This window comes from Castor canadensis, chromosome X (genome assembly GCF_047511655.1).
Source record: "Castor canadensis chromosome X, mCasCan1.hap1v2, whole genome shotgun sequence".
In the NCBI taxonomy this organism is placed as follows: Eukaryota; Metazoa; Chordata; class Mammalia; order Rodentia; family Castoridae; genus Castor; species Castor canadensis.
Genome location: NC_133405.1, coordinates 113004159 through 113022912, shown reverse-complemented (window position 1 = coordinate 113022912; position 18754 = coordinate 113004159). Strand labels below are relative to the sequence as shown.

Here is an 18754-nt window from a genome sequence, read left to right as displayed (position 1 = left end):
GAGTAGAGCATTACACAGATTCATTAAGAAAGGAACAACTGAATCATGAAACAACTAAGATGATCAATCCGGACTTTAACATACATTCTTACTCCCTCCAAGATTCATCTGATTTCTTTAAAATGTATGGGAATTTGGCATTGATATTTTTTGGCAGTACAGGGTTTAAATTTAGGGTCTCATGCTTGCTAGGAAGGCACTCTACCACTTGAGCCACTACATCAACCCTGGCACTGATATTTTTTAAGGAGTCCAAAATAGTTAATTAGGACACAATTCATCTACTTTACATGAGGCGATCCAAACACTCTATTAATAATAACAAATAAGAAGCCTTCCCTGTTTATCCATTGTAACACAGATTAGCTAGCTCCATTGTAATTCATTCACCACTTCTGTACCCACAAAACTCCATAAAATATAACATGTTAAATGAGAACTTTCAGATATATTTATTATGTAGACATTTATTCCCTCTTTGTATCATCCTAAGCTGCCTTTCTAGTACTATCTCAGGTATTAAGAGATAGATGGTGTTGTGATTCATGCACTGAGACTTGTTCTGAAATGTAGTTTTATTGAGATTGGGCCTAAGTTAAAGGTGCTCAGGTAATTGGAGTTACCTCCCTCAGAAGGGATGAGTGTTCTTGTAGAACTCCAATTAATGTGCTCAAGAGTGGGTGGTTATAAAAAGAGCAAGTCTGGCCCCTCAATCTCTCTTGTTTCCTGTCTTGCCATGTGACTGCTCTTTCTTTCTCGCAAATGCTCTACCATCATGCCATTTGTCATGTTGTGATGTATGCAGAATGCCCTCACCAGATGCTAGAACAATGGGCTTTCCAATCTTTGATGGCCAGCCTTCAAAACTGTCAACTAAATAAAATTATTTTCTTTATGCATTACCCATCCATGGTTATTTTGTTACAGAAACAGAAAACAGACTACTCCTGACAGGAAATGTGATTTTCTACCATGGTAGGTCAAATTAGTCATCCTTTCTTCCAGAAATCCCAAGTATCTTTGGCAAGAGAAAAAGTAAGCCTTTATCCTATATTTTCAGATTATATTACTTTAAGATTATAGCCTAATTTTAAAAATGTGAATGTTGATTTGCATTATTATTTTTAATTTTCAAACACATATGAGTGCCTCTTGTGTAAGAATGTGATAACAATGATTAATATGATATGTAGTAATTATTTTAGCCACCAAGTAAAATTGAAATCATCTCTAGAGATGAGGAAACTTATTCTTCAAAGGAAAAAGTCATATTCAGTTCCCAAAAAGAAATAAGCTTTTCATCTCCTCTTTTCATCTCAGAGCTAAGTTATAAAACACTCTTTATTCCTTTTCCAAAAAATTTGCATCATTTCAGTGTTTAATAGCATCTAAATAAACACAAATAGAATAAATCAAGAAAAAATATTTGTAACACACATGGCAGAAAAAGTTCCTGACCTATGGAATTATCACTTAAAATATATTAAGTAGAAAAATGGCATTCCCACAATATTCAATATTTCTAGCCTCAGTTTCCTAATCCATAAATTAGAGATAAATCTTCAAAAAACTGTTTTAAAAATAAGAATTAGCAAATGTAAATGACATACTTAGCATTTATTACATTTCGTAAATGCAGATGCACCTGTTAGAATAATTGGTGTGTTTTGGCCCTTAAATTCCAAAATAAAAATTGAGGATTTAATGAGAGATTTCCTTTAACTAAGTAAGCCTTCTTTTAAAAGTACATTGCTTTAATTATTTATCAGAAACTCTGTCTAAATTGTGATTATAGTAAATGGATAAGGTATGATGTACTCCATGTAGGTCTTGATATCAACCACATCTTTATTCAAACCTTACAAGACAATATTCTGAATTGTTAACTAGGCATTTCAAAATAAGAATAACTATAAATATTCTTTTCTCAGTGCACAGGTTTAAAGACTTTAGCATGCATGCATTTCTTTATGTGATATATATCATTTATGTTTATGTTCAAAGCTATTTGAAACATAATCCAAGTGCTGTCTGTTCTGTTTATGGAGTAGGAAGTGCATCAGAGGTTATATATTCTTGTTGTACAATGCCTGTGGTATTGTAAAGGGTTCTTTTTCAAGGTATATTTGGCTCTGTGCAGTCCATTTTTGCCTGTACCTCAAATCTCTCTCTCTCTCTCTCTCTCTCTCTCTCTCTCTCTCTCTCTCAAAAATAAGTGGTTTGGTTCTAAAGTAATTTCTAAAAGCAAGTTTTTGGATGTCTATTAAAAGTTTATATAAGACATTTATCATTCATTATATGAACTATAATGCTATATATGTAGCCTCCATCATTTTAGAATATGTTCTTCCCTATGTACTATATAGGGAATAATTTAGGTATAAATGCTCAGAGCTACAATATTTCTTTGATAAACAAGGTAAGAGAATTTATTTGATGAGTAGAAAAAATAAACTGGCTAGTGCCCTTATTTATTAAAGACATAGTACCAGAGTAATGGAACTATTCAAACTTTTTAAGTGTTTGGAAAAAGTTTAGCCTTTTGACAGTCCTGTTTTATAATTAGCAATAAATAAATCATTTTGAAATAATAATAGTACATTTTTGTTTAAAGCTATCATGAAGTTTAGTGTCTCTCTGGGACAATAAGTTATGGTCTGTTATTCATATAAATTTATACCAGATTATCTTTATGAACCTCCATACTTTTAGACTATGATAACAAGAATGCCCTTTAATCTTAACATTCTCATTATTATTGCTGTTGTTTAAATTTCAGCCTTTTTGTCTCCTTCACAGTGTTTTGAACAACATATAGAGGTTTAAATTTTCATTTGAAAATATTTTTGGTCTCTTTTTCCATCTATAAATTAAGTACCTGAAGAGCACATAGCATTTTCTTCTTTGTTCACCAAACTTCAGTTCCTAGAAGAGTTATATTATCAGTGTTCAATGTGTATTGTTTAAGGAATAAAATCTACACATGTAATTTTAGAATATCTAACAAAAATATCACTTGAAATATAAGAATATTATGTAGCTAACATTGGAAAATTATAAACAACCAAGTAGAAAATCAACAAAGAAACAATGGACTTAGCATTAGAAACCAAATGGACCTAATAGATTTATCTATAACATTCCAACCAACAGCAGCATGCTGCGTTCTTCTTAAGTGAACATGGAACTTTCTTCATAATAGATAATATATTAGGTCACAATACAAGTATTTAAAAAGTTAAGAACTATGAAATCATTACAAATATCTTTTCTAATCTCATGAAATGAAATTATAGATCAACAGCAAAAGAAAAACTGCAAAATTCACAAATACGTGAAAATTAACCAGCATACTTTTCAACAAACAATAAACTAAATAAATCAAAAGGGAAATAAGAAAATATCTTGAGACAACTGAAAATGAAAATAAAACATACCAAAATTATGGGATGAAGCAAAAGCAATACTAAAAAGGAGGTTTAGAATATGAAACTCCCATATGAAAAAAGAAGCCCTCAAATCAATGACCTAATATTATACTTCAAAGAGATAGAAAAACAGAACCCAAGTTTTGCAAAGGGAATGAAATATTAAAATCAGATCAGTTGAAAGTAAAATAGAGACTAGGAAAAATACAAAATATTCATAAAATAAGAGTTGTAGTTTAAAAAATATAAAAAAAATTTTACAAACTCTTAGTTACACTAAGGAAAAAAGAAAGAAAATACAAAGTCAGAAATGAAGGAGGTGACCTTAAAACTGGTGCTACAGAAATACAAAGGAGCATGGGAGCTATCTATAAACAATTGTACACCAACAAGCTTGATAGCCTGGAAAAAATGGAATAATTCCTGGAAAAATAAAAATACTTTAAAGATTAAATCCAGAAGAAATAAAAAGTCTGAAAAGACCAATATCAGTAAGAAGAATCAGTCATCAAAAACCTCTCAAGAAAGCAAAGTCAAGGGCTAGATAATTTTGCAGTTAATTTCTACCAAAGATGTTAAAACTTATGCCAATTTTTAATTGAACTCTTTCAAAAGAATTAAAGTGAAGGGAACACTTACAAATTCATTATATGGCACCAGAAACACCTTAATATCAAAGATGGGAAAAGACACCGTAAGAAAACTATAGGCCAGAATCTCCGTGGAATGTAAAGTCCAAGATCATCAACAAAATGCTAGCAAATTGACTTCAACAGCATATTAAAAAGATCATACATCATAACCAGATGGAATTTATTTCTTAGATGCAAGGATGTTTCAACTATAAAAATCGATTAGTGTGACACTCTACATTAATAGAGTAGACGATTTAAAGTCATATAATGATCCCCATAAATGTTGAAAAGGTATTTAATAAAATTGAACCACATTTTATGATATTAAAAAACTCCCCCTAAATACTTCATGAAAAGAAATTGTTCCAATTTAACAAAGGTCTTAGATGAAACAACAATGGCTAATATAATTTTCAATAGTGACAAACTGAAAGACTTTCACTTAAAATTAAGAAAAGCCAAAGATTCCCATTCTTGCCACTTCTACTCTACAGGGTACTGGACGTCCTACTTGTAGAAATTGGGCAAGAATAATGAAAAATCACAAAAAAGAAAGTAATATTTTCCCTCTTTGTAAATGACAAATAAATTCCCTGAAAAGAAAATTAGAAAATAAATCTCATTTGCAACTGTACTCTGAAAACTACAAAACATTGATGAAGAAAATTAAAGAAGACAAAAACAAATTGAAAGGTATTCCACATTTATTGATTGGAAAGTTTAGAATTGTTAAAATGTTCACATTATCCAACTGGACTGATTGCAATGCCTATTGAAGCATCACTGGGATTTTTTAAAAACAAATATAAAAAATTGTAAAATTCATGTAGAATCACTAAGGATTCTAAACAACCAAATCAATATAAAGAAAAAGCAAAATTGGAGGCATCATATTTCCTGATTTCAAAATGTATTATAAAGCTACAGTAATTAAAAGAGAATAGTATTGTCATGAGGACAGACAGAGCAATGAAATGGTTTAAGATTCCAGGACTAGGATGTTGGTCAGTGATATAGTAATTGCCTAGCATGCATAAGGCCTTGGGTTCAATACAGAGCACTACAAATAAATAAATAGTTCAAAAAGAGATTCCAGGAATAAATCCACTCATGTCACATATGGTTAACCAATTTTTGACAATGATGCCAACAATATACAGTGTGGGAAGAACAATCTCTTCAACAAATGGTGACCAAAATACTAGATGTCAATATATGAAAGAATGAAATTGGACTCTTATCTTATACCATATGCAGAAATCCGGTAAAAATTGATAAAAGACCTAACTGTAAGACCTGAATCTATAAAACAAACTCTTAGAACAAAAATGTAGGGAAAATCTTTGAAACATTCACCCTGGTAATGATGTAAGGATGTGAGACCAAAAACACAGGCAACAAAAGCAAAAATAGACCAATAAGTCAAACAGTAAGTAGGGTGACATAAAATTAAAAACTTTCTGCTCAGAAAAGGAAACAATCAAAATCATTCCAAGATAACCTAGTGAATAGGAGAAAATACTTGCAAACTATATATACACTAGATGGTAAATTTTTAAAATATGAGCTACTTATATAATTCAATAACTAAAAACTAAAACTAAATAAAAATGGTCCAAAGGCTTAAATAGAAAATTCTCAAAGAAGATATACAAATGATCAATAGACATGTGAAGAGATGTTAATACCACTAATTATCAGGGAAGTGCAAATCAAAATCATATTGATACATTATTAAATTAAGTAGTTACTATTTTTAAAAAGCATTGGAAACAAAATGGAAGTTACTAGAAAATTAAAAACAGTAATACTATATAATCCAACAATTTAACTTCTACATATTTATCCATAGAATTGAAATCAGAGTTTCTAAGAGACATTTGCACTTCTGCGTTCATTGCAACACTATTCATGATAGCCAAAATGTGGAAACATTTTAAGTATCCCCTGAACCTCTGAGAAGCACAAATTGTTTCTGAATAGAGACAAACATTGAGTGAATGCATGCAGTTTGTATGATGGGTATTTCATTTATATTTCTTCAGGTTTGTGAATATCTAACTGGTATTATTGATTGTATATCAGCCTAAACTTATACTTTATGAATATTTGTTAGCTAAAATTTTAAAATATAACTCTGTTATTCTTGATTTCACCATCAATTATTTTGAAGAGACCCATAAGTATGGGTTTGCTATTCCCATACCAAACCCATAAGTATGGGTTTGCTTTGTTATTACAAGAACCAATTTTACTGCCAGAAATAATTATTACATTTGTGATATTTTACAGATCTTTTCTATTATGGAGATGTTTCCTACATTTTTCTACACATTTTATGTTCACTAACTCTATTTTAAATGCTCAATTGGGCTTCTCATTTTACAAATGCATAAATAATTATTTAAAATGCATAAATAATTATTTACATGTCCTATTCAGGAGAGGATATTCTCCCTAATGTTACCAGCTATTGCTCATCACACAAAGAGAAGAAGCAGAAAGGATGGTGCTTTTTTCTTTCCAAATATGTTTTACTATCTACAGATATTAAAAGACAAAGAGGAAGGAAGCAATGGTAATGAGAAGGGAACAAAATTTTTGGCTGTTGAGGCTGGGATGTCAAGTGGTGAAACATCAAATCTGTACTAGAAGTCGTGACATTAGGTTTGAATAACATTTCTGCAAGTTATTAGCTGCTTAAAAAAAGTCATTCTATTTAAATGTTCCCTAAAATGTTACTCCAATAAAATAATCTCACTGTTTATTGTAGTGGTCAAAGTAGATATGTATTTGAAAAACTTTTTAAAACTGCAAATATTACATAAGAGAAGTGACTTTTTGCTATTCTGGCAAGATTCCAAGGAGTATGATTACCTTTAATCCATATGGAATTACAGAAGCATAAGCAAAATATAGATCATTTTCCAAGGTCTCATTACTGATTGAAGCATGAAAGAACGAATCATAATTCTTAGGGATCAAAGGGTTTTTTTTTAATGAATGTGGCCTAAATTGTATAAGGAACACAAAAATTAAAAAAGTTTTTGTAGCAGAAATACAGGTATGTAGTGGAATTTTTTCCATATGATATTTCTAGCATAAAGGCAGCTTCACAGTGCTTCTGTAAGAAAGAAAATGCTCATGTGCAGTCAATACAGAAGGAAGAGGACAACCTAGTACTTGGGGTTGATTGGTAAAACACTTTAACCAGAATATCATCCATGAAAATTGAGTGAACACAACTTAATGGAGAAAGTATGTAGAGAAATAATTAAATTTGTTTCATTATTGAATATCAGATCAATGTAGAGAAGACAGAATATATCTTGTATGTAAGCCTCTATGACTACTGAATCATATTCTTTTGTTATTTACATAACAGATAGGACAAGGAAAAATTTTGTGAGCCATGAAAAAAAGTTCACTTCGAGATATACTAGATTTGAGATATCAACATACATAAAAGTATAGATACCTACCAAAGAGTTTGGAATGAGTTAGAAATGTGGCTGTAATTGGAGAGAGATTGGAAGAGGTAAGATAGGACTGTCATTTGTATACAAAGTGGAGACAAGGGATTAAATCATCCTGATAAGAGAATAAGAATAAAGATAAGAATATCAAGGGGTCTTCCTGGAGTTGGAAAAGGAGAAAGAGCCAGATAAAGAAAGACATGGAACAGTTGAAAAAGGAATCTAGAGACCTAAGAATAGTACTTCAATGACGGTAGAAGTCATGAGAGCTAAAGAAAAGGATTTGATTTAGTGAATAAGAATACTTGTTTTTTGAATAAATGAATTAATGAATAAATCATTCTCTACAGAAAGTGATAGGTAAAAGAAAAAAATCACACAAAAAGTATATTCATAAGGTAAATTAAAGTAATGTGTTTGAAGAGAGGGGATATGCACATGGTATGAGTGTCTCCAGAAGTCCTGGACTGGGTGAGGCTCTAGGAGAGAGAATGCGACATTGAATATTAAAGAGTGATTAGAGATTGTTTTAAATAAAAGGCTAGGAATAGAATGAGATTTATGATCAGTTACAAAAATAGAAATTGAATACAATTATATAAAGGATGTTTTTCACTCACAACATTAAATTATATATTAGGGAATTTGGGAGGCTCACACTAAGTAGTATTTCCTCTTGGTAAACTATGAGGCTAACTGATTAATTTGTAGGGATTCTGAGCTAGATCAGATAGTTTCACCTCAGAAAGTTCACAACTTTAATGAGTATAAATCAGATTTTCCAAGTTTGGGGTATTGAGACCTAATAAAGGTGACTGATACTTTTTATGTTTTCCATACGGGACAGTCTCCTGTATGGCTCTCTCTCTAAAGGAAAACTACGTGTTCCCTTGTATATTACCAAACACTTCAATAAAATGCAAAGGAATCCAGCAAGTTTTGAGTTCACTGGAATTAGAACAGATACTACCTATAGAGGGCAGTATAGTTTCCTTCTGAAACTTTAGAAAAAATTGTTAGTATGAATAAAGATATAAACATATCAAACTTAACTACGTGTAACATCGTATTCCTTTAGAAACATTCAGAATATACCTTTCCACACCTTTTGTGATTTTTGCTGCTTCTTTTTACAAAGCATCATGTTTATTTCAGTGACTTACATTAAATAAAACAGATAAATGAATTCATTGACTTTTCATGACATATTAAGAAGTTAGCAATATTTAGACAAAGGTAGAGTGAACAAATAGAGTCTGGCAAAATTTAAGTCCATTTACAATTACTTCATTAAGAAGTCATACCTGAACAATGCCTTAATGAGGTGGTAATGAGGTAAAAATGTGTTGCAAGAATGGGCACTGGAGAAAACCTTCTAGAAAAGGCAACTCAATAAAGTGATAATGAGGGAGGGAGAAAAACTTATATCTTTGCCTTGCCTTATGTTCCTCTACTTCAGAATATAACATCTATTCCTTAAGTCTTGGTGATGTCCATGTGAAAGGGTGATGAAAAAAACAGTCTGGACAGTCAGGGGACTGTTAAGGCAGAGTTAGTAAGATATGGATGGGGTAAGAAGGGCAGATGAATTTAAATCTAAAATCGTGATTAAAAACAGCATTCCCTATCTTTAAAGGATGTTACAAGGAATTAGGTCTTTTTTATATATGTGACATGGCATAAATGATAACATATGACAAAATTAATATTTACTGTTATAAGGAAACAAGTCTCTTGTTCAAGATTTTACAACTTGCATTTGTCAAAATTTGGATGGAAAATAAACAGAACATAAGGCAAAGTTAGGAGACTTAGTCTCCTTTGTTCAGCTTTGCAAGAAAACTATAAAGGGCATAACTATCACTAAAATAGATGTCGCTTTGAGGGAAATCATTTACAGCTTACAATTTTCAGCCTCATAGAATAATTAACTGCCACATAAATTGCTAATTAAATGCATATCACTACCTTGAAAAGAAAATCTGTGAGTCTCAGAAAACGTATGTTTTCAAATTTACCAAAATGATCAGCTCCATAATTACTAAACTTCCATTCAATGTGTAGTTTTTGACAAAAGTCACTTTCTCAAGAACTTTTCAAACTACCCTACTGAGCCAAATAAAGCTTTCATATAAAAAGAAATTCCTGCAAATCTTGGAATTCTAGTACTTTTCATTCCTATGCTCTAGCATATGCAAAACTATAATTTCTTATATTTTTAGTTTTCCTACAATACTGCAAGGGTGGAAAACCCCACTAAGAAGTCCCTCATGTAGACTGTATTAAAGGGTACAAAGAATTAGACATGGTTTTGGTGTGACCTTTTCCTATAAATACTGTAAAGCCTGTTATGTAAAAATTTAAAATAGTAAAATTAAAGGAAATCATATGAAAAACCTTGTAGTTATATTTTCCTTGAATACAATATAATGTTATAGAATGCATATACAATAAAGGTAGATACTGAAAGTATATATTTCATTTATGTATCAGATATCTAGGAAAATCTCCACATGTAGTAATTAGAAATTTTTATATTTTTGTACACTTTTCAGATAAATCTTTTAATAAGCTTCATGTTTTCAAATCAGTGGTAGCCTTTGTAAAAATAAAGAACCTTATAAATAATTATATCAAAAAATATAAATCACTATTATGGGAATCCACATTCATGAAGAATCAACATTTATTGAACTTAAAGACATCTCAACAAAGCAGCATCAAGTGAGGGAATTTAATAAAACTGGGTAAAACAAAATAGGTCTGAAGGAGAAATATAGCCCTGAAAACTTCAAACAAGCAAAAGCAATGGTACATTATTTTGGAAGAAGTTCTCTAGTTTGTAGAAGAGAGAGTAAATGTTGACAGACCTGTAAAGGAAATGGGCTCCGTGAGAGGTCAGAGGAGCTGACATAAGCAGCTTGTGTATAGGCATAGCTCTTGAACCGAGGCTTAGGAGAGAAAGAAGTTCGCTCATAACCCTGAGCTAGACTGACTGTGATCTGTAGAAGATTTGGAAGAGAGGAGGAGGAAATATGGTAAATAACCTAGAAGGACTACTTTCCAACACTGTGCAAAGCAGAACATTAAGTGGAAAACGTAAGATGAAACATTTAATCTTAAGCACATATTAGTGATATTAAAAACTGGCACACTCTAAGAATTATGGAGTTCACAATTCTTGTCATGTTGGAGAGCAAATAATCTGGGAAGATAATGAAGGCAGGGTGGGATTTAATCATGGGGATTTCATAAGGACCCAACTCCAGTGCTTATATGGCATGGTGCTCTTCAATCTAGCGAAAACAAGCATCCAAAAGCAATTTGTTCTGAACCCAAAGTAAAACTAAGCCAGAATTTATCAGGTCAACACCCTGGAAAGGATTGAAGTCTTCATAAACTAAATATAGAAATAGCTCAGTAGGGTGAGAAAATTAGGCCTAAGAACTTCCCACACCTTGAGCACAAATTTTGCTAAAGGGTTATTTTTCATTGTTTTTTTCTCTAAGAAAATATCCCCAAATATTTGCTGTTAAGAGTGAGAAAAGGCAATTAATGGAAGAACCCCTCTGCATTCTATATACTGATTTAATAAAGAATTTCATCATATGGATTCTCCATTTAATTTTATTAGAAATATTTTAAACACTTTCACTTTTCAAAAATGTTACCTCGAATAACCAAAAATTGTTAATCATTAAGTTGCTACCAAACTTGAAAAACTACATTATTAAACAGGGTACTTGAATTTATTCTTGCTCTAGCTTTTAGGTTTTTGTCCTAGATGATGGAGAGTTTCAAGTTTAAATTGTATATAACTCTGCCTTTCATTTCATCTCAAACAATAGAATTGCAGTATATTCTATATTACTATAATACAGTAAATATTGACAGCACAATATTTTAACAATGTTATTTCAAAAGAATATTTAGATATCAGATAAAAATTAATGTATGTATACTCTCTATTTCTCTCTGTGTATACACAATATACTATGCATATGTATTATAAAATATATACGTATTATCTATACATATCCATGTGTACATATACACATGTATATATGTCCATTATCTAGTGTATATACACATACCTATATAGGTACTCATTATATAGATACGTAAGTGAGTGATACCTAAGATTACATATAAAAAAGGAAACATCTTTTATATTAGCTGTCCTTTAGATACATTACCTGTTGAGAATAGTGCATTTGGTGATGTAATTGAAAGTGTTCTTCTTTAGTTACTTTTGATGGCCTTGGTAACATTTCCACTTCCTGAATGGCTTCAATGCTCACTTGTTGAGGCAAAACTTGAAAAAGTGTTGTGATGTACATTAAGATGGACTTCTTATCTGGATAAGTGGTAGCAACATCTGTAAGCACATTAACACCACAAATCAATTTTTGGTTTTTATATTTGTGACTCTGAAAGGGTAATAAACAAATCAATGTTACAGGAAGAAGACAGATTAATGAGCATTCAATTGTCCATGAATGTCCTCTAGAGACTAATTAGAAAATGATAATCAGTCTTAAAATGTCCTTGCAATTTGGCAGACCATGAGATGAGCACTAAAGTTAATTTTTTTCCTTATTCACATAAAATCTTCTCTTTGTAATTCTTTTCCCTAAGTCAAATTACCACAACTAGAGTATCTGAGTAGATTTCATTAGATAAGAAACCAAACTACAGAAATTACATTTTCTTTCCATGGAAAGTGATAATAGCATGTTAATTAAAATGGTGCATTTGTAATCAAACAATTACACCAAAGGGCTTACTACCTTGGCTCCCAGTAAACAAACTTTAAATCTCTTAATCAAAATTTTGCTGGTGTTAAAGTATGTAAAGAACCAAATATGTCTTTGTGTTAAAATGAGCCATGTATTTCTAGAATAAAAATAAAATAAAACAGTAATATACTGTATGGATAATGATTTTTAATGCCTTAAGTATATTAAAATATTTGTTTACAAATATTTTAACATCCTACTGTTAAAGTAGGATGTTACTTCCCTTCTCAGACTTTCAAGACACATAAAGTGATCTCAACTTCATATCATTTACCACATCCAGATAGTGAATAAAACCCAGAATTTAATGTAAATAATAATTTATACTAATGTATACACAGTGGTAATTCCTTCAAAATTACCTTCTTTTGTTACTTGATACTGAAATTTAACTACTGTGCTCACTCCAGGGAACAAAGACGCCAAAATAATCCTTTATGTGAAGTTTATCATTAATTAATTAAAGTAAATTTTAACAATGGAACATATTTAGCTTTTTTAAAAAAGAAACCTACCATTTGTGACAACCTGGATGAACCTGGAGGACATTGTGCTAAGAGAAATAAGCCAGGCACAGAGAAATAAATAGCACATGAAATTTATGTATATGTGGATTCTAAAAAGATGAACTTAAAGAAGCAAAGAGTAGAATAGTGGTTATCAGGGGTTGGGGTCAGGGTTTGAATAACATGTCCGAGTTAGGCAGGAGGAATAATTTCAAGAGTATTGTATAATCTAGTTTATAAGAATATATTGTTTTCTTAAATTTTCTGATATAGCAGAATTCATGTGTTCTCACCACAAAAAAATATGATAAGTATATGGGGAAATATATGTTAATTAGGATGATTTATCTATCCACAATACATATCTATTTCTAAACTTCATATTGTACATGATAAATGTATACAATTTTTATTTGCCAATTAGAGTAATCAATTAATTTAAAATTAAGCACTGCAGTCAGGATGTCAAGGGAACACTAAGACAATGTAAGAGTGAATTTTTCTTGATAAATTTATTCTACTTTAACTATCATTAAATATACATTTTAAGCAAGTATATTCTAGTTGGGTAATCTGATAATAAGTGAAAAAGTCAAGAGTAAAATCTCCAGTCTGCTAGCACAAAAGGAGATTGAACAAGTTTTTTACAAGTAGAAAGACCATAATGAATCAGAACAATAATTCTTAAAGGCTATATATAACAAACTATAGCTAACATTACTCTGAATGAGGAAAAACTGAAAGCATGTCCTCTAAAGGGAGGAATGAGACAAAAGGGTCCACTCTCACCACTCTTATTTAAAATGGTGCTTATAATCTTACCCAGAGCTGAAATATAAGAGAAAAAAAATAAAGAGATAAAAATAGGAAAAGAAGTCAAATTACCCCTTTTTAGGGGATGATATGATCCTATACTTTAAAAAGTCCCTAAGACTCAACAAAAAATAATTAGATAAAAACAAATGCTTTTGGCAAAGGAGCAGGACAAAAATCAATATACAAAAATCAGTAGCTTTTTTTTATATCAATAATGAACATGCTTAGAAAAACACCAACATAAAAATTCCATTCACACTAGGCTCAGAATACCTCAATATAAACTTAACTAAGAAGGTGAAAGACCTCTACAAAGAAAACTTAAAACACTGAAGAAAGAAATTAAGGAAGATCCTAGAAGATAGAAAGTTCCCTAATGGTCATAGAATAGCAAAAATAGCATTGTTAAAATGGCTACACTATCAAAAGCAGTCTATAGATTCAATGTAATCTCCATAAAAATTCCAATGTCATTTCTCACAGAAATAAAGTCAATTCTAAAATTCACATGGAAGCACAAAACAACCAAAAAAGCTAAAACATCTAAACAAAAAAGCAGTTCTGTCACAATACCAGACTTTGTATTATAATACAGTGCCATAGTAACAAAGAGGACATAATACTGGCACAAACAGAGACATAGAGACCAATGAAATGAATAGTAGACACAGAAAAAAGCTCATGCAGCTACAGCAATCTGATTTTTGACAAAGGTAGTGAAAAACACATGGTGTTTTCAACAAATGGTGCTGTGAAAACTGGATATTCACCTTATGAGACTGAAACTAGAACCCTATCTCTCACCCTGTTAAAAACTCCACTCAAAACAGATCAATAATAATGTAGTACCTGAAAATTTGAAACTAATAGCTGAAAATATAGGCAAAGCATTTCAAGTTCTAGGCATAAAAATGATGGCTTTCCGAATAGGACTCCAATAGCCCAGGAAATGATAGCAAGAATAAACAAATGGGTTTGCATGAACTTAAAAAGAAACAATCAACAGAGTGAAGATACAACCTACAGAATGGGAGAAAATCTTTGCCACCTATTCATCCAACAGAAGATTAATGTCTAGAATATATAAAGAACTCAAAAAGTTTAAAAGAACAAATAATCCAATTAATTAATGGGCAAATGGGTTGAACAGACATTTTTCTTTTTTTTCTTTTATTTAATGTGCATACAATGTTTGGGTCATTTCTCCCCCCTTCCACCCGCCCCCTTCCTTATCCCCCACCCCCTCTCTCTCCTCCCCCTTACCCCCTGTTGAAGAGAGAGTATAAGCAATAATAGGAAGGACCAAGGGTTTTTGCTAGTTGAGATAGGATAGCCATACAGGGAGTTGACTTGCATTGCTTTCCTGTGTATGGGTGTTACCTTCTAAATTAATTCTTCTCATACTAACCTTTTCTCTAGTTCCTGGTTACCTTCTCCTATTGGCCTCTGTCACTTTAAACTATCTGCATTAGTTTCTCTGCATTGAGGGCAACAAATGTTATCTAGTTTTTTGGGTGTCTTACCTATCCCCATACCTCCCATGTGCTCTCGCTTTATCATGTGATCAAAGTTCAGTCCCCTTGTTGTGTTTACCCTTGATTTAATGGCCACATGTGAGGGAGAACATACGATTTTTGGTCTTCTATGCCTGGCTAACCTCACTCAGGATGATGTTCTCCAATTCCATCCATTTACCTGCAAATGATAATATTTCATTCTTCTTCATGGCCGAGTATTATTCCATTGTATATAAATACCACATTTTTTTAATCCACTTGTCAGTAGTGGGGCATCTTGGCTGTTTCCATAACTTGGCTATTGTGAATAGTGCTGCAATAAACACGGGTGTGCAGGTGCCTCTGGAGTAACCTGTGTTGCATTCCTTTGGGTATATCCCCAGGAGTGGGATTGCTGGATCATATGGCAGGTCTATGTTTAGATTTTTAAGAAGTCTTCATATTTTTTTCCAGAGTGGTTGCACCAGCTTGCATTCCAATCAGCTTGCATTAGATTAGGGTTCCTTTTTTCCCCACATCCTTGCCAGCACTTGTTGTTGGTGTTTTGGATGATTGCTATTGTAGCAGGGGTGAGGTGGAATCTTAGTGTGGTTTTGATTTCCATTTGCTTTATGGCCAGAGATGGTGAGCATATTTTCATGTGTTTTTTGGCCATTTGAATTTCTTCTTTTGAAAAAGTTCTGTTCAGTTCAGTTGCCCATTTCTTAATTGGTTCATTGATTTTAAGAGAGTTTACCTTCTTAAGTTCCCTGTATATTCTGGTTATCAGTCCCTTGTCTGCTGTATAGCTAGCAAATATTTTCTCCCACTCTGTGGGTGGTCTCTTCAGTTTAGAGACCATTTCTTTTGTTGTGCAGAAGCTTTTTAATTTTATGAAGTCCCATTTATTCATCCTTTCTCTTGCTGGGCTGCTGGGGTTCTATTGAGGAAGTACTTGACTATACCTATTACTTCCAGAGTGTTTCCTGCTCCATCCTGTACTAACTTCAGAGTTTTAGGTCTGATATTTAGGTCCTTAACCCATTTTGAGTTGATGTTAGTACAGGGTGATAAACATGGATCTAGTTTCAGTTTCTAACAGACTGGTAACCACTTTTCCCAGCAACATTTGTTGAAGAGGCTGTCTTTTCTCCATCGTATATTTTTGGCACCTTTGTCAAAAATGAGGTGGGTATAGTTGTGTGGTTTTATACTTGGATCTTCTATTCTGTTCCACTGGTCTTCATGTCTGTTTTTATGCCAGTACCATGGTGTTTTTATTCCTACTGCTTTGTGATATAGTTTGAAGTCAGGTCTTGTGATACCTCCATCATTGTTCTTATGGCTGAGTATTGCCTTGGTTATTCGTGGTCTCTTGTGTTTCCAAATGAACTTTAGGGTAGAGTTTTCAATCTCTGTGATGAAAGTCATTGGGATTTTGATGGGAATTGCATTAAACATGTAGATTGCTTTTGGTAGTATAGCCATTTTTACTATGTTGATTCTACCAATTCATGAGCACAGAAGATCTTTCCACCTTCTGTAGTGTTCCTTGATCTCTTTCTTCAGGAGTTTGTAGTTCTCCTTGCAGAGGTCATTCACATCCTTTGTTAAGTTTACTTCTAGTTATTTGATGTTTTTGAGGCTATTGTAAATAGAATTGTTTCCATATATTCCTTCTCAGTTTGTTCATTGTTGGTGTATAGAAAAGCTAACAAGTTTTGTAAGTTGATTTTGTATCCTGCCACCTTACTGTAGCTGTTTATGGTGTCTAGGAATTTTTGGGTAGAGTTTTGTGGGTCTTTAATGTATAGGATCATATTGTCTGCAGATAGGGATATTTTGACAGTTTCTTTACCTATTTCTCTTCCTTTTATTTCTTCCTCTTGCCTAATTGCTCTGGCTAGGAATTCCAGTACTATGTTGAATAGGAGTGGAGATAGTGGGCACCCTTGTCTTCTTCCTGGTTTTAGGGGAAATGATTTCAGTTTTTCACCATTAAGTATGATGTTGGCTGTATGTTTGTCATATATAGCCTTTATAATATTGAGGTACATTCCTTCTATTCCTAGTTTTCTTAGATCTTTTATCATGAAGTGATGTTGGATCTTGTTGAAGGCTTCTTCTTCATGTATTGAGATGATCAAGTGGTTTTTGTCTTTGCTTCTATTAATGTGCTGTATTACATTTATAGATTATGTATGTTGAACCACCCCTGCATCCCTGGGATGAAGCCAACTTTGTCATGTTGAATGATCTTTCTGATGTGTTGTTGGATTTGGTTTGCCATTTTTCTATTGAGGATTTTTGCATTGATGTTCATTAAGGAGATTGGCTCATAGCTACCCTTTTTGGAGATGTCTTTGGTTTTGGGATGAGTGTAATATTGGCTTCATAAAATGAATTAGACAGTGTTCGTTCCCTTTCTATTTCATGGAACAGTTTAAGGAGAGTTGATAATAGTTCTTCTTTAAATGTCTGATTGAATTCAGCAGGGAATCCATCAGGTCCTGGACTTTTCTTTTTTTGAGACTCTTTATAGCTGCTTCAATTTAATTTTGTGTTGTAGATCTATTCAGGTGGTTAATACGCTCTTGGTTCAGTTTTTGGATCATTGTAAATATCTAGAAATCTGTCTGTTTTTTCAAGATTTTCAAATTTATTAGAGTATAGGTTCTTAAATTAGTCTCTGATGATTTCCTTGATTTCCCTTGTGTATTTTGCTATCTCCCCTTTTTCATTTCTGATTTTACTGATTTGGGTTTTTTTCTCTCCTCATTTTAGTCAGGTTTGCCAGGGGTCTGTCAATCTTATTTATTTTTTCAAAGAACCAGCATTTTGTTTCATTTATTCTTTTATGGTTTTGTTTGTTTGTTTCTATTTCATTCATTTCAGTTCTTATTTTTATAATTTCTTTCCTTCTGCTTGTTTTGGGATTTGCTTGTTCTTGTTTTTCTAGGAGTTTGAGATCTTTCTGACCTTTTAATATATGCACACATGGCTATAAACTTTCCTCTTAATACTGCCTTTGTTGTGTCCAATAGGTTCTGGTAGGTCGTGTTTTCATTTTCATTAACTCTCAGGAAACTTTTAACTTCCTCTTTTATTTCATCAATGACCCCTTGATCATTAAGCAATGTGTTGTTCATCTTCCTATTGTTTCATTTTTTTACTGTTGTTTTTGTTGTTGATTTCTAGTTTTAATGCATTATGATCAGATAGAATGCATGGGATTATTTCTATTTTCTTATATCTGTTGTGGCTTGCTTTGTGCCTTAAGATATAGTCAATTTTGGAAAAGGTTCCATGAGCTGCTGAGAAGAATGTATATTGTGCAGAAGTTGGATGAAATATTCTGTAGACATCAGCTAGGTCCATTTGATCTATGGTGTGATTTAGTTCTAGGATTTCTTTATTGATTTTTTGTTTGGATAACCTGTCTATTGGTGATAGGGTGGTATTAAAGTCTCCCACTGCCACTGTGTTGGAGTTATATGTTTTTAGGTCTTTCAGAGTATATTTGATGAAATTGGGTGCATTGACCTGGGTACATATATGTTGACAGTTGTTATTTCCTTTTGGTGTATTTCCCCTTTTA

At 32.2% G+C, this 18754-nt stretch overlaps 1 protein-coding gene across 12 annotated transcripts in view; it reads right to left on the bottom strand.

The window, feature by feature from the left end:
• Positions 1-18754, bottom strand: part of Dmd (dystrophin) — a 2168746-nt gene that overhangs the window by 1550528 nt on the left and 599464 nt on the right. For 11 of the 12 annotated variants that reach the window (XM_074062730.1, XM_074062731.1, XM_074062740.1 and 8 more), the window contains 2 exons: positions 11736-11917; positions 10410-10541 (listed from right to left, as the gene is read on the bottom strand). In XM_074062730.1, the coding sequence (XP_073918831.1) occupies positions 10410-10541; positions 11736-11917 (314 nt within the window). The remainder of the gene's footprint in view (positions 1-10409; positions 10542-11735; positions 11918-18754) is intronic. The other variant, XM_074062736.1, reaches the window with a different exon arrangement.